The sequence below is a fragment of the Bos indicus x Bos taurus genome, chromosome 2 (assembly GCF_003369695.1).
Source record: "Bos indicus x Bos taurus breed Angus x Brahman F1 hybrid chromosome 2, Bos_hybrid_MaternalHap_v2.0, whole genome shotgun sequence".
Taxonomy (NCBI): domain Eukaryota; kingdom Metazoa; phylum Chordata; class Mammalia; order Artiodactyla; family Bovidae; genus Bos; species Bos indicus x Bos taurus.
Genome location: NC_040077.1, coordinates 38,674,488 through 38,699,209, shown reverse-complemented (window position 1 = coordinate 38,699,209; position 24,722 = coordinate 38,674,488). Strand labels below are relative to the sequence as shown.

The following is a 24,722-nucleotide window of genomic DNA, read 5'->3' as shown; positions in this document are numbered from 1 at the left end:
CATCTACAAAATATGGGAATTGAATTATAAAATCTCTTATATCCTTTGCAATTCCCAAATACTGGGTTTCAATTTTGTCTGATACCTCTAAAATAATTTAGACCACCAAGGGATTCTCCCTTCATTAGAAGGCTAAATAGTAGCATGATTAAGTTACATAGTAACTAGTCTTCTCTTTTAATTAGAGAGTAAAAATAATTTGGGGAGACAGTGAGGGAGAATATTTTAAAAGGAGGTGAAAAATAATGAAATATAAAAGAAAAGCTAGAGGGAGAAAAAAAGTCAAATAACTAAAATTCTGCATTAAAACACTTTGAAAATTTTCTATACTACATAAATTCTATTTAACATTGCAATGAAATTTTTGTATTCCAAATGAAATTTTTTTCTGTCTAGAAGAAACTCTCAGGAACAAAGGGATTACTGTCTTTACTAAATAACACATCAAGTCCATGTGGTAGCTTGTGGAGGGAGTTAACACAAAATATTATCAAATATAGAAGTAGTAGGCTTCACAAAAGAAAAAATATTTATAAACTCTTTGAAAAACACAATGACATCATCTTAAGATACTAATTCTTATACATTTCCAAATAACTTAAAATGCTGTAGTTGTAAATTCATCTAAAAGAACAATTATTGAAAACATCAACTGACATTAACTTCACTCATTTGCTATTGTTACTTTCTTGATTTCCTTATGGGAAATAAAATATCCATACTTTAAATTTATTTAAATGAATTACATTTCCATATTTATTTTAAAATAACTAACCAGAAACTATTCCCTGCTAAGTATTTTTAAGTTGAACTTTGTATAATGGCAAACATGGGTTTCCTGCCTTCGGATGATTTGCTAGTAGTTTCCCTGGAGCTCTAGTGCCAGGCTAGTGTTAGTCGCTCGGTCATGTCCGACTCTGCGACCCCACGGACTGCAGCCTACCAGGCTCCTCTGTCCATGGGATTCTCCAGTACTTTTGCATAAATTCTAAGATAGCCCTGAGTTTTCTCTGCCCCAGTAAGTCAAATGGTGGCAAAATTCCAGGATAGTAGAAGTAGTTTTGTTTTGTTTTATTTAATAATTCTACTAAGGTAGAAGTATTACAAATAATAAATGTTTATGGAACATCTAACCTAGTGAATCTATTGTAGATTTTCATTTTAAAATAAAAGCTGATTTTGAAGTCTTCAGACACTAGAATCAGGTTACTATTTTCATATAATCATGGAAATTTAAAATGCAAAGTTAATTGAAAGTATAAAGATGAGAAGCAAGTGCTATACCTAAAATAGTGCACGACAGAGTCATGTTTCACTTAACTTTCAAGTCAGAATATGAATTAAGAATTCTAGATGTGACATGCCAAATATTTTAGACAGAATAAAGCACACAACAGAATCTGTACCAATTACATCCTTAAATGCTTAGCTTATAAGGCAACAAGTTCATGCTGAAATATTGACAACAAATGATGTTTCCCTTAGTTTAAGGAAGTGATGCTGCATTTAAATTCCATCACTTTATACAGTACTGAAATTTCATAAATAGCATTTTCCCAAGCTTCACATTATACCCAAAGCCAAAATATTTGAAAGGAGAAAAGAACACTGACACTCTGAGTCTAAGAAGAATAATTTTTTGCTTACAACAAAATTCAAAAGAAATAAATATTACACAGTAAGACTCTATCAAAAAGAAACAATATAAAGTTTAACATCATAGGTTATATACAATAAATTTGTCTAATGCTCTAAGCTATATCCTATTTTGTAAGCATTTTCTATTTATAATCATTCTGAGAGTTAAGGTCCCTATCATTTTTGTTAACCTACCCCTTTTCTTTAAAAATATATTTTGGAAATTGAAATATAAGACTATTCAGTTAGGAGGTACAGTTAACCAACACAAAAATGAGGAAAATATCTCAAAATGTACAGATTGCCCTAGAGTGAAAGTTGAATCAATAAAATTATGGAATTATGGACACTTTCAAATAGATTATAAAACATAATGTCAAATAAAATGGAGATTTAAATCATCTCTTAAAATTAAGTAAGTATATTCACCCAACATACATGAATAAAAGAGAAAATATTATTCTTGTTTGAAAGTCATACAATCATAGTACATAAATAATTTCATTCTCATATATGCAGAAACAATCTATGAGAAATTAAAGTAACAAGCACAAGCAAGATTACCCCTTCACATAAGCTTTTTTTAGAATCTCTTCCCATATGTACTTTTAAAAATTGATTACATAATTTAGATTGTCTGGAATAACTAAAGATACTTTCTAAATGCACTGCAAATTGGGATTTGTTTTTGAAAACCATCATCACACAGAATTTGAGACACCCTAATCTGTATCATATTTATTTGCCAATTTACTTCCCCCAAACACCCACACCCCTGTTCCTATTCCCAAATTAGACTTCAAAATCCCTGAGAACAGAACCTATCCATCTTTTAATTTCCTTATTGGACCCAAAGTTGTGGCAAGGAAGATATTCTTTAATGAATGGACAACTGCATGAATGAGAGTGAAAGAATATGCAAGCTAGAGCTGTCCGATTCTTGCCTTTGATAGCTCATCCTAGTCAAATGAAGATGGGTTCAGTAACATATTTTCATAGTGGAATGAAGTGTAATCACTAGATTGTGCTCTATATAGAGCACATCCTTTAGAACACTGTTACCCAAGCCATGCTTTGTAGAAACTAAAACTTAGGCTAATAAAAGGTTTCCCCTCTTTTTTATAAAAAGAGTCCCATTGGTCAAATAATTTGGGAAACCCAGTTTAAAGAAATTCAAGTAACAATTTTTACTGCTAGACTTCACAAAGCACATAATATGCTAATATGCAGTATCACTTTCTAAGATGTATCAAAGAATACTTTTGGTCTTTGATCATCTCAGAAGAGCATTCTAAGGAACAGGGTTTAGGAAACAACGTTTTAGAAGAATAAAAACATTCTGAACAATGTTTTAGAAGATTTAACATTGCCAAAGCAGAATTATAGATTTGAAAAAATATTTAATATCCCATGTATTATTCAGAATGTTTCACTTCTGTCTCTACAGGAAGTAGAAGCAAAATTATCATGAGCATTCTTCCACACTCATTGCTCATTTTGAAAGGACAAGAGAATATCCTTTACAGTTACTGATAATCCTTAGTTAGGTTTGGTTATTACACTTCATTTAAGAGTTTTCTTAATTTTTCCTCAAAATATCTCCTAGTAACCTCTTCCTCTCTTGTCCTCTTTCTAAATGTGTATGTACAAAGGTAGTAGGGACCTCTGAAATGCCTTAAAAACATTAAAAAAAAGCCTTAAAAAATCTCTGACAATGGATTTTTATGACGGATTAATCTCTGGAAGTATTGAGAGAACATTAAAACTATTTAACAAATAGGTTGACTATGGAATTTCCATGAGGAAAACATCAGTGGATATTGTCCTGGGAGTTCATCCAGGTCCATTAGGATTCTGCAAAATAATTTGCCTTCTGTTGGACTAAACCACAAATATCATCATGAAAGATGTTGTTTCTCCACAGGGAGAAGAAATACTATAGGAATTAAAGGGAAAGTAGGAAGCTAGCTAAACCTACCACGTGGATCATCACAAGATCTGGACCTAACACTGGCTTTGTCACTAGCTGTGTCACTTTGGGACATTTCTCAATGATTCAAAATGTCAGGTATCTCATGTGAAAATAAGAGAAAGTAACAATCTCAGTGACTTTCAAACTGTTTGTCTCAGGAGCTGCTGTGGTTGTGCATTACGAAGAGTAGGAGGACAGGGAAGGAGAAACCAAGTAAGTGATCTGATCTCACTTCCATCTTCCAATCAAGCAGGTCTACTTTTACATATTTTGTATCCTAAACTTCAGAGCACTGTTTAATTTTTTAAAGGTCCTATTCATTAAAAAAAAAATAGAAAAAACCATAGATTATATAATCTAAAGCTTTGTTTAGATATAATATGTTCCAGTTCACATTTTTAATGAAAAGTTTTCCTCTCGGGAGAAAAAGTAAATGGGCTTTTATATTTTTTTCTATTCATTCATGTGCTCCTGATTCAAGTAAAATAAAACCTTAATAACTTTTCTTACTTTATATAGCTTATTTTACACTTTTGTAATATGTTCCTTAAATAAAAAGATGAGCTGATGTGTTGCTTTTCAAAATAAAATTAAAGACAACATGGGGAGTAGATGACATCAACTCCAGCCCACACTTGACTTTCGTTATTTTTTCATGGTGCCTTTGGGCACTTAAATACTGCACTGCATTATCTTTGAGGTAGAACAAAAACAAGGACAAAACAAAGGCAAAAAATTCACATAAAAAGGGAAAATGAGAAAGAAAGCTGTGTGATTATTTCTTTTTAACATGATTTTCATCATCAGGCTTTGCAGTCTTCTTTGACACAAAGTTGAGATATAGTCTTCTTAATCCGAAGAGCAGTTAGTCTTGCTGCCCCATTGGCATACCAACACTCACGCATTATTCTCCCCATGACTCGGAGTGCCTTAAGAGAAAAAAATATCAAAATCTTTAGCACAAAACACAGTACAAGAGAAGAAAAATCACAAACGCAGGAATTGATGCTAAGCTCTGATATAGAAATAATAAATTTAAATCAATAGGAGAAGGAGATTAGGGTCAAATCACCTCAAAAATCCTGTCCAGGGTGTCTCTCCTCAGACAGACACGAGGGTGTCTCCCTTCAAACACAGACTGGGTCGTCTCCACTCAGACAGAGATTAGAGTCTCCTCTGAGACAAGGATCACGTGGTAACCAGAAGAGAGGACCAGTCTCCTCTCAAACAAGGGTCAAGGCACCTCTCCTTAGAAAAATACTGGAGCATTTCCTCTCAGACAGAAACCGGGGGTGATTTCTTTCAGAAAAAAAGACCAGGGCAACTCCCTTCAGAAAGACATCAGAGTGTCTCCCCTCAGAAAAGAACCAGGGCTTCCCTGCTGGTCTAGGGGTTAAGAATCTGCCTGCTAATTCAGGGGACATGGGTTCAATCTCTGGTCCGGGAAGATCCCAGACGCTGGAGGAACTAAGCCTGTGTACCACAACTACTGAGCCTGCACTCTAGAGCCCTCAAGCTGCAACCACTGAAGCCTGTGCACCTAGAGCTGGTGCTCTGCAAAAGAGAAGACGTCTCCACAATGAGAAACCCACGTACTGCAACAGAGTGGCCCCTGCTCATGGCAACCAGAGAAAGCCAAAGCACAGCAATGAAGACCCAGTGCTGAAAATGATAAATAAATAAATCTGAAAAAAAAAAAAAGAAAAACAGAAACTAGAGCACTTCCCCAGAGACAGAGACCAGGGTCCTCCTCTCACAAAAAGATCAGAGTGTCTCCTCTTGACAGAGACCAGAGGGATTTCTCTTAGAAAAAGATCAGAGCTCTACCTTCAGACAGAGACCAAAGTATCTCCCCTCAGACAAGGACCATGGCTTCTCCTCTCAGGTGAAGACCAAGACAACTTTTCTCAGAAAAAGACCAGGGTGTCTCTCCTCAGAAAGGCACCAGAGCATTTTCCTATACAGACAGCAAGGTGTCCATTCTCAGGGATCAGGGAGTCTCCTCTCAGACAAGGACAAAGGCAGCTCTCCTCAGAGAGTAGGACATCCCCCCTCTGAAAGGAACCAGGGCGTCTGACCTTGAACAGATGGGCATCTCCTCTCAGAGGAACCAGAGCATCTCCTCACCAAAAGAGATAAGGTAACTCACAAAAAGACCAGGGCATTTCCCCTCCAAGAAAAAGGTTTCTCCCTTCAGAGAGAGACCTGTGTGTCCCCTCTCAGAAAGGGACCAGAGTGTCTCCCCTCAGACAAGGACCAAGGCATCTCCCCACAGAAAGGGGCCCCAGCAACTTCTCTCACAGACTAGGGCTTTCCCTTCAGACAGAGACCAGAGCATCTCCTCCTAGGGGGACCATGGCATATCCAGACAGAGAATGACCAGGACAATTTCTTTCAGAAAAAGTTCAGGATGCTTCCCTTCAGCCAGAGACCTGAGTGTCCCCCTCAGCTAGTGTTCAGGGTGTCTCCCCTGTGACAGACATCAGGATGTCTCTTCTCAGAAAGGGACCAGGGTGTCTCCTCTCAGAAAGGGACTAGAGTGTCTCCCCTCAGACAGACACCAGGGAGACTTCTATCATATAAAGACTGGGGCTCTCCCCTAGACAGAGGGAGGGCCTCTTTTCAGAGACCTGGGGGTCTCCCCTATGACAGAGACCAAGTCATCTCCCCTCAGACAGAGACCTGTCATCTCCCCTCAGACAGCATCCATAGTGTCTCCCCTGTGACATGAACCGTGTGACTTCTCCCAGAAAAAGACCAGGGTATCTCCTCTCATAAAGGGGCCCGGAGGTCTGCTCTGCACTCAGGCAGAGTGTATGGCCCATTGCTTGCTAGATGGTTTGCAGCTATCATTTGTGGACCTTGGAGGCAGCTACAGTAGATGATAGGGAGCCTTTGCTCAATGGCATTTTGGTTTATGGAATTACACTATTATATTTAAGGGCATGTTTGATTAGCATAAGGTGAAATGAAGATCAGTTTCATTTATTTAATCTTTTCTGTAGAGATTAGTTACCAGGACTTCCCTGGTGGCTCAGACGGTAAAGCGCCTGTCTACAATGCAGGAGACCTGGGTTCCATCCCTGGGTCGGGAAGATCCTCTGGAGAAGGAAATGGCAATCCACTCCAGTATTATTGCCTGGAAAATCCCATGGACGGAGGAGCCTGGTAGACTACAGTCCATGGGATCGCAAAGAGTTGGACACGACTGAGCGACTTCACTTCACTTTCACTATTTATTTGGCTTCCACCTACTATGCTAAACATAATTTTAGGAAAGAGAATGTGGTCACGTTATACTATATCCTTTTAGAGTAAGTAAAATCAATTGAATAGCTTTATCTTCTTGAGAATATCAATAAGCATTGAAATGCAATTAGTTAACATTTTCATGCATTTTATGTATGCATTTTATGAAAATTTTTCTCTTCCATCAAAGCTGCATAAAAATAATATGCTTTCAATTAAGAAATTATATATGTTACATATAAAATAGCTAACAATTTCTACCCTTGGGCTTTCAGAGCATATAAGCTTTCTTTACAACCTTTGTAGTGAAATTAACACCATGACCTGACAGCATCAACAGAAAATTGGATTAAAGATTTACTGAGCATGGCCCCACCCATCAGAACAATACCCAGTTTCCCCCTCAGTCAGTCTCTCCCATCAGGAAGCTTCCATAAGCCTCTTATCCTTCTCCATCAGAGGGCAGACAGACTGAAAACCACAGTCACAGAAAACTAATCAATCTGATCACATGGACCACAGCTTTGTCTAACTCAATGAAACTATGAGCCATGCCATGTAGGGCCACCCAAGACGGACGGGTCATGGTGGAGAGTTCTGACAAAACGTGGTCCACTGGAGAAGGGAATGGCAAACCACTTCAGTATTCTTGCTTTGAGAACCCCATGAACAGCATGAAAAGGCAAAAAGATAGGACACTGAAAGATGAACTCCCCAGGTCAGCAGGTGCCCAAAATGCTCCTGGAGATCAGTGGAGAAAAAACTCCAGAAATAATGAAGAGATGGAGGCAAAGCGAAAATAACACCCATTTGTGGATGTGACTGGTGATGGAAGTAAAGTCCAGTGCTGTAAAGAGCAATATTGCATAGGAACCTGGAATGTTAGGTCCATGAATCAAGGCAAATTAGAAGGGGTCAAGCAGGAGATGGCAAGAGTGAACATTGACATTCTAGGAATCAGTGAACTAAAATGGACTGGAGTGGGTGAATTTAACTCAGATGACCATTATATCTACTACTGTGGGCAGGAATCCCTTAGTAAAAATACAGTAGCCATCATAGTCAACAAAAGAGTCTGAAAGGCAGTACCTGGGTGCAATCTCAAAAATTACAGAATGATTTCTGTTTGTTTCCAAGGTGAACCATTCAATATCACAGTAATCCAAGTCTATGCCCCTAGCAGTAACGCTGAAGAAGCTGAAGGTGAATGGTTCTATGAAGACCTACAAGACCTTCTAGAACTAACACCCAAAAAGGATGTCCTTTTCATTATAGGGGACTGGAATGCAAAAGTAGGAAGTCAGGAGATAACTGGAGTAACAGTCAAATTTGGCTTTGTAGTATAGAACGAAGCAGGGCAAAGACTAACAGAGTTTTGCCAAGAGAACGCACTGGTCATAGCAAACACCCTCTTCCAGCAACACAAGAGAAGATTCTACACATGGACATCACCAGATGGTTAATACCGAAATCAGATAGATTATATTCTTTGCAGCCAAAGATGGAGAAGATCTATACAGTCAGCAAAAATAAGACCAGAAGCTGACTGTGGCTTAGATCATTAACCCCTTATTTCAAAATTCAGACTTAAATTGAAGAAAGTAGGAAAAACTACTAGAACATTCAGGTATGACCTAAATCTGCTGCTGCTGCTAAGTTGCTTCAGTCGTGTCCAACTCTCTGAGACCCTATAGTCTGCAGCCCACCAGGCTCCCGTCCCTGGGATTCTCCAAGCAAGAATACTGGAGTGGGTTGCCATTTCCTTCTTCAGTGCATGAAAGTGAAAAGTGAAAGTGAAGTTGCTCAGTCGTGTCTGACTCTTCGTGACTCCATGGACTGTAGCCTACTAGGCTTCTCTGTCCATGGAATTTCCCAGGCAAGAGTACTGTAGTGGGTTGCCATTGCCTTCTCCGTGACCAAAAGCTAATCCCTTATAATTATACAATGGAAGTGACAAAGAGATTCAAGGGATTAGATATGATAGACAGAGTGCCTGAGGAACTATGGACAGAGGTTTGTGACATTGTACAGGAGGCAGGGATCAAGACCCCTCCCCAAGAAAAAGAAATGCAAAAAGACAAAATGGTTGTCTGAGGAGGCCTTACAAATAGCTGTGAAAAGAAGAGAAGTAAAAGGCAAAGGATAAAAGGGAAGATACACACATTTGAATGCAGAGTTCCAAAGAATAGCAAGGAGAGATAAGAAAGCCTTCCTCAGTGATCAATGCAAAGAAATAGAGGAAAACTATAGAATGGGAAAGACTAGAGATCTCTTCAAGTAAATTAGAGATACCAAGGGAACATTTCATGCAAAGGTGGGTACAATAAAGGACAGAAATTGTATGGACCTAACAGAAGCAGAAGACATTAAGAAGCAGTGGCAAGAATACACAGAAGAACTATAAAAAAAAGATCTTCACAACCCAGATAACAATGGTGAGATCACTCACCTAGAGCCAGACATCCTGGAATGAGAAGTCAAGTGGGCCTTAGGAAGCATCACTAGGAACAAAGCTAGTGGAGGTGATGGAATTCCAGTTGAGCTATTTCAAATCCTAAAAGATGATGCTGTGAAAGTATTGCACAAAATATGCCAGCAAATTTGGAAAACTCAGCAGTGGCCACAGGACTGGAAATGGTCAGTTTTCATTTCAATCCCAAAGAAAGGCAATGCCAATGAATGCTCAAACAACTGCACAATTGCACTCATCTCACACACTAGCAAAGTAATGCTCAAAATACTCCAAGCCAGGCTTCAACAGTATGTTAACCATGAACTTTCAGATGTTCAAGCTGGATTTAGAAAAGGCAGAGGAACCAGAGATCGAATTGCCAACATCTGGTGGATCATTGAAAAAGCAAGACAGTTGCAGAAAATCATCTACTTCTGCTTAATTGACTATGCTAAAGCCTTTGACTATGCGGATCAGAACAAACTGTGGAAAATTCTTCAAGAGATGGGAATATAAACCACCTGACCTGCCTCCTGAGAAATCTGTATGCAGATCAGGTGGTCTGGTATTCAGAATCTGTATACAGAAATCTGTATGCAACACTTAGAATGGGACATGCAACAACAGACTGGTTCCAATAGGAAAAGGAGTACGTCAAGGCTGTATATTATCACCCTGCTTATTTAATTTATATGCAGAGTACATCATGAGAAACTCTGGGCTAGATGGAGCACAAGCTGGAATCAAGATTGCCGGGAGAAATATCAATAACCTCAGATATGCAGATGACACCACCCTTATGGCAGAAAGTGAAGAAGAACTAAAGAGTTTCTTGATGAAAGTGAAAGAAGAGAGTGAAAAATTTGGCTTAAAACTCAACATTCAGAAAACTAAGATCATGGCATCCAGTCCCATCACTTCATGACAAATAGATAGGGAAACAAAGGAAACAGTGACAGACTTTATTTTTCTGGGCTCCAAGGTCACTGCAGATGCTGACTGCAGCCATGAAATTAAAAGACAATTGCTCTCTGGAAGAAAAGTTATGACCAACCTAGACAGCATATTAAAAAGCAGAGACATTACTTCACCAACAAAGGTCCATCTAGTCAAAGCTATGGCTTTTCCAGTAGTCATGTATGTATGTGAGAGTTGGACTATAAAGAAAGCTGAGCACCAAAGAATTGATGCTTTTGAACTGTGGTGTTGGAGAAGACTTTTGAAAGTCCCTTGGACTGCAAGCAGATCAAACCAGTCCATTGTAAAGCAAATCAGTCCTGAATATTCATTGGAAGGACTGATGCTGAAGCTGAAACTCCACTACTTTGGCCACCTGATGTGAAGAACCGACTCATTGGAAAAGACCCTGGTGCTGGGAAAGATTGAAAGCGGGAGGAGAAGGGAACAACAGAGGATGAGATGGTTGGAAGGCATCACCGACTCAATGCACATGAGTTTGAGTAAACTCAGGGAGTTGGTGATGGACAGGGAGACCTGACGTGCTGCAGTCCATGGGGTCGCCTAGAGTTGGACAGACTGAGCAACTGAAGTGTGAAATTAAGATATTTTTAAAAATTCTATAAAAACACAGATATTAACGCTATAGAGGATATACATTTTCCTTTAATTGAAAATTAATTAATTTAATTATGGGAATATGACAGAATGACTATTCTACAAAATATTCTAAGAAAGGACATTAAAGACAAAAATGGATATGGGATGGGCTGGAAATTCTCTGTGTTGATCTTGATGATAAGTATACACATATACTTTTTTTTTTAAGTCATCAAGCTGGACACTAAAATTTATGCATTTTATTATATGTAAATTATAACACAATAACATAATGATAAAAATCAGTATAAGTGAACTGGTAAATAAATAAGATAAATACTCAGAAGGGAAAACAATGAGAAGGCATGAATCCAGAGTGGTGAAAGAAATCACTATAGCAAGAAGCTGCTCTGGGGGCATCTTTGGATCTTACAGTCTAGAACTTCAGAATTGACGGACTACATGTGAAAGACAGGAAACATAGTCCACAGCACACAAAAAGTGTCACATAAAAATGTTTACAAAGTCTAGACTGTAAGGATGAATTGGTTGTAGAAGGAACTTTGCAAAGAAAATTGTCTAAATCTTGACACTTGGTAAAGAAAAAAAACCAAAGCTTAGCCTTATGATGTTGCAGTAAACCTGAATTCATAATGAAAATTCACAAGCAGATGAGGAAACAAACCATCTTTAACAAGAGGCAGTTAAAACAAAAAATAGGAAAATCAAACCTATCAAAACACTAGATGTTAGAGTTAAATGATATGAAAAATAAAATAAGTAAAAGCAACGAGAAAAGTCTAAACATTAGTATAAAAAAGTGTATTTACAAAAGAAAAAGTACTTTTCATGTCAGTAAAATTTGACATGAAAAATATAACCATTATAATAAAAACCTAAATGGATGAGTTAAAGGACAGATTGTGCTGTGCTGTGCTAAGTCGCTTCATTTGTATCTGACTCTTCGTGACTGTATGGACTATAGCCCACCAGGCTCCTCTATCCATGGGATTCTCCAGGTAAGAATATTGGAGTGGGTTGCCATGCCTTCCTCCAGGGGATCTTCCCAACCCAGGGATGGTAGAATTCACGTCTCTTGCAGCTCCCTCTTTGGCAGATGGGTTCTTTACTACTAGTGCCACCTGGGTAGCCCAAATGGCAGATTAGACCCACGTAAATATAGAATTGGTGAACTGTAAGATGAATATGAGAGATTATTCATAAATGCAGTAATATGAATAATAGGAAAGAATAAGAGACAAGCAAAGTAAAATGAAAGGTCTAACATGCATACAGTGAGTTCTCTAAAAATGGGCAATTAAAAAAATGAAAAGATGAACTATTTGAAGAGATAATGGCTCAGAATTTTCCACAACTGAAGACAGTCACAAATCTTAAGAATCAGAAAGTCCAAAACGTCCAGGCAAAATTAATCAAGAGATATCCAAACCAAATACATCATAGAGAAACTCAGAATGCAAAAGACATAAAGAAGTTCTTAAAGAGGTCTGGAAGAAAAGATAAATTAACTAAAAATAAAATTAGCTGACTTCTCAACAATAATAATGGAAGTTAGAAGCCAGTGGAATAACATCTTTAAAGTACTTAGAGAAAATAACTGCAAACCTAAATTCTAATGCCCAGATAAACTATTTGTTCAGAACTGAGGACAAAATAAAGATATTTTCAGACACCCAAACACTGAAAGAACTTACAACTTTTAGATCCTCACTAAAAAGCAATTCAAATAAAATACATTTAGAAGATGCACATGAAAAAATCAGAAAATTACCTTAAAATGAAGCTCTGAGAGCCAAGAAGGAATGTTGAACAAAGAAAATGATAAACATGTTCATAATTCCAGAAAAAAAATGATGATGGTATAAATATCTCACAAATATCTAATATGTGGGATTAACACAAAACAAAAGAGAACTAAAATATTGGGCAAAAATGAACAAATTCATTACATAAAATGTAGAAAATTCATTGTATAAAAATGACATTGTTAGGCCTATTCTAGGAATGCATGATTGGTTTAACAGTGGAAAATCCATAAATGCAATCTATCATAATAAGACACTAAAGCAGAAATGACATATCACCTCAGAGATAGGAAGTAAGCTTTTATCAAACAAAAGTCAGTTTTTATGAGCAAAACCCACAGCAAATATGACATTCAAAGGTGAGACATGTAGGAGCAAACCTATCATCCTTACCAGGCAACATTATACTGGAAGTCCTAGAAATTGCAATAACAAAGCTATGAGGATTGTTTCTAGAACTCTCATTATTTGAGAGTCCCTTGGACTGCAAGGAGATCCAACCAGTCCATTCTAAAGGAGATCAGTCCTGGGTGTTCTTTGGAAGGAATGATGCTAAAGCTGAAACTCCAATACTTTGGCCACCTCACACGAAGAGTTGACTCATTGGATAAGACTCTGATGCTGGGAGGGATTGGGGGCAGGAGGAGAAGGGGACGACAGAGGGTGAGATGGCTGGATGGCATCAGTGACTCGATGGATGTGAGTCTGAGTGAACTCCGGGAGTTGGTGATGGATAGGGAGGCCTGGCGTGCTGCAATTCATGGGGTCGCAAAGAGTCGGACACGACTGAGCGACTGAACTGATCTGAACTGAATGATCATCTATGTGGACACTCCAAAAGAATCTACAGTTTTATACCCAATTTCTACAGACATATACACACAGAGCAGTGTTGTTCTAAAAGAAGCTAAAAATCACACATACGGCAATCAACAGCAGAATGAAAAAAAGAAATTGTGCTATATCCATACAATAGAGTACTATACAGATATGAAAATAAACCAATAATAGCTGTACTATATAAGGTAAAGTTAAAAAAAAAAAACTAAGAAGAATACCCATAGTATCAATAATATATTTCACAAATAAACAAAAGTTAGCCATAAATATATAGCTAAATTCTAAAGAAAAGAAAAGTAATAATAAAATTATTAGTTACAATAGCAGCCTCTCAGAAGGGTGAAGAATGTTCAAAGGTATTAGAAGTGTTCTATTTTTCAAATGTGGAATTCTAATATTATCCTTTAAATTTATATATATGTTAATATTCTTTCATTCATGCATGAAATGGTTAATGTTAGAAACAATTTTAATTTAATTTCAATTTTTTTATAAATGCCTCAAATTCTGCTTCTAAAATAAGTATATTTTACCTATATAGAATACTTTACCTGTATTCTAAACAAAATTGAAATATCAGGACATAAATCTTGCCTTAAATAGAAAATAAGTTGAGTGAAACATGAAGGAGAGGAAAAATGAGGAGAAAAATAACTATTTAAGACATGACATATGACAAAGCCAAAACTAAAATATGTCACCTAAAAAAAGACCTCAAGCATTACACTTAAACATGACAGAAGATAAACAGTTGTAATTGGGATGGGGAGAGTAAAGCATTAAAATAGTTTTGGAATTTGTTAGATGATTTATAGTCTTTCCCCTACCTTCCCTTCTACTTCCTGTGGGAGTTAGAAAAGTCTTTCTCTTCACATAGGCAAAACAAGCATTACAATATATCTGCTCTATGATGGTTACTACATGTGTGGTTCAGGATAAGGAGATAAACAACAATGATCCCTGCTATGGGGAAGTTTTCTGATGAAAGAAAACCATAAGTTAGGGATTAAGAATAATTTGTTGAATATAAGGATGACTAAAATTGTAATAATTGTGTAGCACAAACATTGACTACCCTCTGAATATGCCTGTGTTTCTGACATCCCCAGCCCCCTTCAATTAGATGGGACTGTGTATCTGGTTCTGGTCTATGAACCATGAGTGGAAGCGCTGTGTGTCACTTGAGGCAAAGCACTAGAGAGCTGGTGTCTGACCCTCTAGCTTCTCCCTTCCCCTGACCTATATCTCTGGAACTGTGTGTTGAAATAGCAGCACCCCAAGTCAAAGTCACCTGGATTACCGAGTCACCAAATACAGCACAGATGCTGATGAAAGTTGCCTAACCTGTAAGGGATTTGGCATAGCAAGAAATAAAGTCTTATGTAAAGTCACTGGGATGGCAAGGTAGTTCCTGTCACATAATTTAGCATTATGACACCAGCAGCTATAGGGAATAAAATCTTTCCGAAGCCTATACAAAGACATATACCCACATACGTGAAATGAATTGGAGGCCTAGATTAAGAGAAAGGAACTACATGGTGTCTGAAAATCCTCTCTGATACTTGCCTCAAAATTATAATGGGAAAATATATATATAAGAACATAGCCTTACTTCACAGCTTTGCCACTGGTTTGGAATACTTGGTCGGAACTTCTGGTCACAAACAACCTTCCTCATTTCTTCTACCGAGGGATCTGAAGGCACCATGTCATAATAAGGCAACTGGTACTCCTCAACAATTCCTATAAAAAATTTACATAATAAATTTCCTGGTGTGACTAATAAACAAAATGTTTATTTGAAAATAATACCAATTAAGTTTTCTAGGAACAAGTGGCATGCTGGAAAACTGGAAAATCAAGCTTATTCAAATTATATATCACTGTAATAACCAAACCTACAAGATGAAAGCTCTCAGTTGAGTAGTTATATGTTTATAAAATTTTTATTATAAAAAATATATAATTTTGATAATTATTTATATGATATAAAACAAAATAGGATGGTATGGGGAGGGAGGTAGGAGGGGAGTCAGGATGGGGAACACGTGTATACCCGTAGCAGATGCATGTTGATGTATGGCAAAACCAATACAATATTGTAAAGTAAAAATAAATAAATAAATTTAAAAAAAAGAAATATTATTCTAGAAAAAAAAATTGTATAAAATATACTGTTTTACATTATATATTACACTTAATTTTATATTAAAACATTATTATATTTCTAGAACATTTAATAACTATAAAATATAATTTTATACTATAAAATTACATAAATTTGGATTTCCATAAAATGCCATCGTGCAATTCAAAAGTAATACCTAATTGCAAAATTTACAGCAGATCCTCATTGATCTGTGAATGATGTATATTTCTCCATGAATAAAGTATGTTTATCCTTTTCAAAACAAAATGGCTTTCTTCTTTTTGAAAATTGTTAGGTAACCTTTCAAAAGCTGAGTTTTTTAACATTTGGATTTTAGAAGTACTACATCTGAGAAGGTTCCAGAGAAATAGCCAAAAGTATTTGAAGATGATCTTAATTATCAAAATGATACTTGAATTTAAGAATTTTCTTACAAAATCAGTCTAATTAACTATGGTTTTTTTTTTAATTTAAGTATATAAAAAATGCCATAATTTTGAAAGTGAAATTCAAATCATGTTACTAAATTAGTATTTCAACTATGGAAGAAAATTTAAAGATAAAAATCTAAAAGCAAATCTAGGCAAACATCAGTACGAAATTTGAAAAAATAATAACAAATTTGTTTTGAATCTTGCTATTTACTGAGTATCTATCTAAGTCCTTTACATGTTTTAACTAATTATTCCTCAAAACCAGTGACTAAAGAAAATATCAGATTATCCCATGTTTACTGAATCCGGAAACTGAGGCACAAGTGTCGAGGTCACGTCACTACTGAGTGGCAGGTCTGGAACTCAGTCCCGGGTTTGGGGATTCCAGTGTCCATGTTTTGCTTCTGCACCACCCTATTGTTTCTATAAATAGTCTCATCTTCCTGAATATTTTACTATCTAACCTAGGAATAAAAGGGGAAAAGCATGTTTCCTCATTCAAATATAATTTTAACCTTGTAAGGTTTTCACTTTTTAATAAAATAAGATTGATGTAAGGCAAAACGACATCAAAACAAAATGCAATAACTGACAGTGGTTTCATCTTGACAGTTCCTGTTTACGGAGTAGGCTCTGTACTAAAAGCTTTACATGAGTTAACTGAATTAGTCCATTGAATCCTTAAAACCCAAGAGGTCAGTTTTAGTAATCTTCATTCTACAGACGAGGAAAGTAAGCCCACATACCTCACCTATAGTCAGATATTCAGGAAGTTGCTAAACCAAAGCTTAGGCCTAACTCTGTCTCACTTGAAATTGAAAACTCTAAATCATTTTCTATCAGGATTTAACTTTTCTCCACTGATGCAACAATTTCATCAGCCTGTGTTTACAGGGTTTCATCCTCCCAAATTCTTCCTCTCATTAATCTCTAAACTGCTGGGAGCAAAATCAGGAAGTTAGTCTTTGCTCACCTCTGCCCTCCACTTTGGTGCTGCTGCTGTTGCTAAGTCACTTCAGTGGTGTCCGACTCTGTGCGACCCCATAGAAGGCAGCCCACCAGGCTACCCCGTCCCTGGGATTCTCCAGGCAAGAATACTGGAGTGGGTTGCCATTTCCTTCTCCAATGCATGAAAGTGAAAAGTGAAAGTGAAGTCGCTCAGTCGTGTCCGACTCTTAGCGACCCCATGGACTGCAGCCTACCAGGCTCCTTCATCCATGGGATTTTCCAGGCAAGAGTACTGGAGTGGGGTGCCATTGCCTTCTCCGGCCCTCCACTTTAATTCTCACATATTCATCATCACCAGAAAGAAAAGAACAAGAAAAGCCTGAGAACCAAAACACTTTAATTTAAATCCTGTAGCCTTGGCAAGCCATTTAGCTTCTTTGGGTTTCATTTCTGATATAAAATAGGAAAACAGCTTAAACAGAAAAAATTTCAAGGGCTTTGCAAAATATTATTATGGAAACCAGAATTATCAGGAGAACTAAGCAGTAATTACAACTTAAAATCTCCATTCTGTTCAAGATGCTCCATTTTTACCACTGGAAAGATATCACAAAAGATAACCTTTTAAATGTTTAGAAATAATTTGATACAGTGCATTGAATTCAAGCACCAAGGAAAGGCAAACACAAAGAGTATTTCCAAAATCTTACCTCCAACTGAACACCTCCGGGCTATTTCCCAGTAAACCAGACCAACAGAATAGATGTCAGCTCGTTTGAAGGACTCGAAGATATTCACATTTATTGTATCATCAAGCATTTCAGGGGCCATATACCTTCAAAAACATGCATATTTCAGATTCCGTCTATGATTTTATAGCAGTCTGGTAAAACACAATCTTAATTAATCCTGATATATAAGTTAAGGCAGTTTACATCAAATTTACAGGTTGTCCTGAGCCACTATAATAGAATAAAATTAAATAATACAGTTATCAAAAGATAATTTTAAAAATTTAAAAAATAGAACTAGAGGTCATCCTAGTGTTAAAACATGTGGGTCAGGAGCCAAATACTTGGAAAGCACTCAACAGAAAAGATGGAACTCAAGTTCCACCAGCAGTTTGTAGCCAAGAAAGCTCTTTGAGGTCAAGGAGTATATTTTATTCATCATGGTGGGCCTGGTACACAGTGCTCAGAATTATTCCACAAATACCTACTCTGAATAAACAATTTTATTATATTGGCTTGGCCAATGAACTTTTTGGCCAACTGAATACACTGGCTTTGAAACATATATTCATATTACATATTGGCACCAAGATAATTTAGGCTGTTTGAGTAGAATTAAATCGAATTCCACAATCCATGGGACCTGCCTGAGCCAAGCTGTCCTAGGGAGATTTCGAGGATTTCTCAGAATAGTGACGTGAGGATGCAACACTCTTTCCAATCTTTTAAGTTTTAGACTCTCTGAAGGAATCCAGTATCCAAGGGCTTCCCTGAAGTACAGGTTGAAGCTTGCTTTTTAAGGGGAAAAGAGAAGAGATCCCTTAGGGCTTGCCCAGTCTGAATAAACCATCCTGAAGTGTTTCTGGGACCATTAAAGTCTCCCAGGAAACCAAGTGAACGACTCAGCCTGGAATCTCAAATATGGCTTAGACACTAACTATACCAGCTTAGAAATCCTCTACTATCAAGGGCCTTTAACAACCCAGGAAAGTGTTTTGGTTGTTTCTGATTTCAAGGTCAATAAACCTGGAATTATGCCAAATAGCACAGATCCTGAAATTCAAATGAAAGGAAATGGAAGTATGCTGGCCATATGGCTACAGTCTGGCTATAATAGGAAAACACCAGAAATCCCATTACTAATGGGCCTGTCTTGACATATGTGTGGTATGCTCTATTTGTATCATGTTTGTTCTTAACTTTCAGAGATTCTGTTCCTTGGAAGTGGGAACTGTGTCCAAACTCACAGTATCTTAATACACATCAACTTGGGAGACTTCGGGATAAGTACAACCATAGCATAAGTATAACCATATATAATATTTTTAAGTATTGAGAGGATATAATAGCACATATACGTATTCATTGTAAGAGTCCCTTACTTGTCTGTATATTGATTCTATATCTATTGTTTAGAGTCTGAATATACACAAATAGCCTTGAATTTCAGATCATTTATGAAATATAGAGGCTTTGGAGGAGCTATACATTGTTGATGTGGTTGTTTTTTTTTCCTCCTCTCTGTAAGAAAATGTATTCTTGGATGTGGCACATTAAAAGTAATATATCACCATCAATTCCATCATCCCTCTATACTGATTCCCCACCCAAATAGCTACTTTCTATATGATTAAATGCCAACTCTCCTTGCTTTATAGCCATTGTGCCACTGATTTCTCAGTGAACCAGAGAATTCTTGCTTTCTTAGGCCTAATGATGTTGCATATGCTGCCCTCCTCTCTAAACACATATCCCAGGCATTCATGTTTATGGGGCAGTCATAAGTCTTTGGAGTAGGAAATGGCAACCTATTCCAGTATTCTTACCTGGGAAATGCCGTGGACAAAGGAGCCTGGTGGGCTACAGTGCATGAGGTAGCAAAGAATCGAACACGACTTAGCAACTAAACAACAACATGCTACCAAAGTATGTTATCTTACCTTTTGGTTCCTACTTTAGGGTTCTGAGGTATGTCAATAGTGTTCAGTATTGAATCATGCTTCACAGCCAACCCTAAGTCTGCTATGGCACAAGTTTCACACTTTTTCACTAAGATATTCTTTGATTTTATATCTCGATGAGCAATAGCAGGTTTACCTATGAAGCATAAGATAAATATATTCACTTTTTCCATTACCGAAGACTGAATCTGTCCAAAAGGATTCATTTTGAAAGACTTGGCTCAGATGTTACCTTCTAAGAACAGTGTTCCCTGACCCCTAATCAACATCCCAACTCACCCTCAGTAGACTACCCCCATTTTGCCTTCTTCACAGCTTTTATCGCTGAGTTATCTTATTTATTTGTAGGCATTATTTGTCATTCCCAAGTAGACGGTAGGCTACATAAGACAGTGGTTATGTCTTACTCATTACCATCCCTCCTTGCTTAGAATACTAGGTGACATTTAGTAACCACTAATAAATATTTGTTGAATAAGTAGGGAAAGTATTAGCATTATTACATCCACATAAGAACATAGCAAAAATTCTCCTAAAAAACAAGTTTCAAACTTTTATTATCCTAGAACAGAAGTCCTCAAATTTGGCCCAAAGATCCCTGGCGGTCCTTGAAGCTCTTTTTCAATGACATATCTGGGTGATGTCACCTTTTCTTTACATACTTTAACCAATAACAACATACTGGGGCAGACTAAATGAAGAACAGGTATGAAAATCCAGACATTAAGGAGATTTGCAAATGTGTAAAACAAAACCATTATTTTAGCTAGATTGGGTTTTATATTATAAAAATTATGTTTTAAAACTGTTATTTTAATATTTAGTTATTAATTATTGTACTTTAAGTAAATTAATAAATATTTTTAAATCTCTCAATTTTAGTTTCTAATATAGTAAATATTAACAGAGATAACCCACATCCACAAACTTTTGCATCCTCAATAATTTTTAAGCATTTAAAGGGATCAAGAATCCAAATCTGAGAAGCACTACAGTGACAAGAACAACTTTCTAGAGCCAATTCTCTATTAACTCAATAAATAGACGAGACAGTGTGTATTATTTGGCTTTCAAGTACATGGTATAGGAGTATTTTTAAGATCACCTTACCCTTTCCAATTTTTTAAAAACAGTTCAATTATTTGTAACCTCTGAGAATGGAGCATTTGCTACCAAAGCAAGATCTCTCAGATACATATGCTAAATGGTGACAATAGAGATGCTTGGAATAAAAATATTATTATGGCTAGTATACAAAATGATGAGTATGTAGGTAAGAATTGGCTATATCATGCCAAAATCTTCAGCTTTATAAAGTACTTTTAGTGTTTCTTTACATTTGATAACTTTTTGTAATAAACTAAAACCTAACTGAACACTAAAATACAACTTAGTGCTTCTAACTTCATATTCAAGGAGAAAAAACAATCAGAAAATACGTACCTTGTGTACCAACAATCTCCATATGAAGGTGGGCCAGACCGCTAGCTATTGATAGCGCCAGCTTGATCATTCCAGCCACGGTCACTATGTTTCTATTCAAATAGTCATATAAGGAGCCCTGTTCATGATATTCAGAGACAAGCCAAAGCTGAGTCCAGGTTCCATTGTCTAACAGAAAAATTATTTTGTTGCTGTAAGTTTATGTTAAGAAAGAAGCCAAAAGCTTTGAACCAATGTCAGCATTTAAAGTACATTTGTATTGTTAACAAAGCAAAGTTAATTCCTTCAGTGATAATACAGTCCGAGTCAGTAGAATGACAATTTTCAATGAATCCCTATTGATAGAGTAGAACCTATTACATGTACCCACCATCACCATAGGAGGGTGAGGCAGTGATTCGCACAACTGAACAATCCTTTCTTATTCCCTCTATATCAATACCTGCTGGTAATAGCAACCACATTATAGGAGAAACTACTGAGAGATGCACTTAGGCTCAGCATTGTGTTATAAATTATTCTTGAGCTTTTAAGAAAGATTGTACCAATAGGAAAGAGAAATACAGCAAATTTACACAAAGTATTATTACTATCATAAAAGCTCTACTATTCCAAGCATGTTCATCTTATTCACCTTTCAAAATACGAAGTTTACAATTTCCTTCAAAGCTTATATTAAGTACCAATCACAATTACTAGACCTTTTCAAATAATTTACCTTATTTAACCAAAAGCTAATCCAGTTTATAAAAGCTTTTTAGCAGAACACAAATTAGCCTAAAAAATTATGTAGGTGTTCAGAGTCCCTAGACTTCACTTTAGCTTTCAGAATAAAATGCCTGCAATAGCCCTGGGAAGTCCTGATCAGTTTTTATCCTCAGTGAAAAGAAACTATAATTAATGAACATTTGGTAAGGAATTTTTCCACCTAGTGCTTTACATACAAGAGCTCCTGGTTATCCAAATATTTAATTTCCAAATCCAGGTAGTGATAACATTTCTGAGGAATTCAAAGATCAATATAACATGATAAACTTTACTAATAAAAAAACAGACTACATATATTAATAAAACTAATCCTTACTCACACCTCTCTCCCTGCTTAACACCAGTGGTTATCTTTGCCCTCTCCTATCAATGTCTTTGTCAGACAGTTGACTAAAAAGTGAAACTGTAAATGTTGCAAAAGACATAGAAATGCATGAAGATGAAAGTGATGTTAGAGACCATTTGGAATCAAAGCCACAGACAAGGAGGCCATCAACAAAGGTAAACCAGTTAAACTGAATAAGAAACAATCAGGGGTTATCTTTCTTGTGCACATTATTTTATAATCCAATAAATGTAATGATTAAATTAGGTTCATCAGGATAGACCAAATAACTACAGTCACTTTCATAACATTGCAAATTAAGCTAATTAGATAGTTTAGCTCAGTGTTACACAGAAAAAGTATAAGTTCTTAACAACTTAATCAGAAATGTTTCATTTTCAATAGTATAGTTAAGAATTTGGAAAGACTCTTTTTTTTAAGATTCTCCCTGGCTTTTCTTGGTTTTACTCACCTTCTCCCTGGCAAATCAGAAAAGACAAGGCATCAGCAAATGTAACTATGGGCAAATCGTATAACAACAATAAGCTTCTCTTTGACTATCTAATTAATCATAAATACTTTCACGATCAAGCTTATATTAAATAGAAGTAACCATAGACTTTAAATTTCATAGGTAATGGTAGGCTTCTAATAGCCACAGATAATTTGGTTTTTTAGACAGAGGTTACAATCAATACCTTTCCAAGGTTCTTAATGAGTATTACTGATTCAAATAATAAAATAATTGACTGGATTAAGTTTTGCTCACTTTTGTTCTCTGTTTGTCTTTAAGGAAACTATTTCATAGCCGAATGAATAAAAGCTATGCAAAAAGAAGAAAGCCAGCATAGGTAATACACAGGCTTTATATTCAGTCCCTGATTACTGGGCATGTGACTACTGAATTCTATACCAAAAAGGTGATGATCTGTCTTGTTCCACAAATCTCAGAAAGTTGTATTATTTGGGGTTGTTAATGTTAAACCTCAAGATATAAACCATACCTAAAGTACATTAATTTCACTAAAATTACCTTGCTTGCTACCATTCTAATAAAGTTCATAGTAAACCTGAGTCCTGGAGTTGAATTGTGATGTACAGAGGAAAGTATAGTCCTAACAAAGATGAATATTCAGCCATCGTTCATTGGTATTTTTGTATCAATTATCAAAATATTGAAACATTTCTGTCCTGTTTAATTAACAGCTGCTATTCAAAACCTCCAATGGTATTCCTTTGCCCTAGACACCCAAAGCAACTCTGGAACCCTCCAGATGCCTCCAGATCTTTTTATGACTCAGCAACTAAAGGGATAAAACCTAGCATGGCAGGGTTCTCCCAGAACTCTGTTACAGTTGAATTTTCTGTTCTGATTGGTTAGTTCCTGTGCCACACCAGTCATCAGATACTTTAAATATCAAACTGGCTATCGTGTCGTCATGGCTATATATCACTCATCTGCCCTCCTTTCTTGTACATTTATTGCACGTTTACCTGTGGAGAAGAGGAAAGCATCTTCTTTTCTCAAAAATGAAATCAGACTTTCATGGAGATTTTATTAAAACAAAGAGATTATTTATTCTCCTCTGATAATAAACAAAACATTTTATTTGCTGAACTCAATTAGGTTGAAAATACCTTTGTTATCAGCAGCAATGAAACCAAGGATGTTTTCATGTCTCAGCATAACCGTCTGATAAATTTCTGCCTCTCGAAACCACGATCTTTCATCTCTGGAGGAGAATATTTTCACAGCCACATCTTCCCCACACCATCTTCCATGCCAGACCTCACCAAATCTACCTTTTCCTACTATTTCCTGAAGTACAATCGTCCTTGCAATTGTTCTTTGAACCAACAGAGGCAGACCTAACCAAAGAAAACATGAAATTGATTATTAAAAACAAGTAACTGCCAGAAAATAATTGTCATGATGATCATTATTTTCACATAAAAGGCAAACATTTAAGCGCTTTAATAATTTCACTGATTTTGAAGAAATAAGCACCATTATACCAAACTTAAATGTCAAAGTGTGCTCAAAAAATACTATAGGTTCTTGCTATGAATTTCTCTATTCATATTCACAAACAAAAATTTCCTGAACATAGCTTGCCATGGCAGATATCTAACTTTCCAAAATTGTTGGAAATTCCTTTGATTTGCACATTAAAATCAGTCAGTTTACTAAATATATAAAGGTTAAGAACTATATGCTGTTATCCTCTTAAATAAAATACATGGTTCCTAGTACAACTGAGAGTGCAGAAGAATTCTTTATAAATTATTTAAAAAAAACAAAATTTGAAAATGAAGAATCAGATTCAATAATGAAGTGAAGCAATCATGTTACATTAAAAGCAAGGTTCCACAAATATCCATTTGATATTTTCTGTAGAATAAAAGAAAGTCAAAGAAAATATATT

General features: G+C 36.3%; 1 protein-coding gene across 1 annotated transcript in view; it reads right to left on the bottom strand.

Moving 5' to 3' along the window:
* Nucleotides 1-511: 511 nt before the first annotated feature.
* Nucleotides 512-24,722, bottom strand: part of ACVR1C (activin A receptor type 1C) — a 52,384-nt gene continuing 28,173 nt past the window's right edge. Inside the window, exons 3-8 of the mRNA XM_027560255.1 lie at nt 23,935-24,165; nt 21,204-21,371; nt 19,740-19,896; nt 17,779-17,903; nt 15,150-15,280; nt 512-4,539 (exon numbers count right to left, since the gene is read on the bottom strand). Of these exons, the coding sequence (XP_027416056.1) occupies nt 4,414-4,539; nt 15,150-15,280; nt 17,779-17,903; nt 19,740-19,896; nt 21,204-21,371; nt 23,935-24,165 (938 nt within the window). The 3' untranslated portion in view covers nt 512-4,413. The remainder of the gene's footprint in view (nt 4,540-15,149; nt 15,281-17,778; nt 17,904-19,739; nt 19,897-21,203; nt 21,372-23,934; nt 24,166-24,722) is intronic.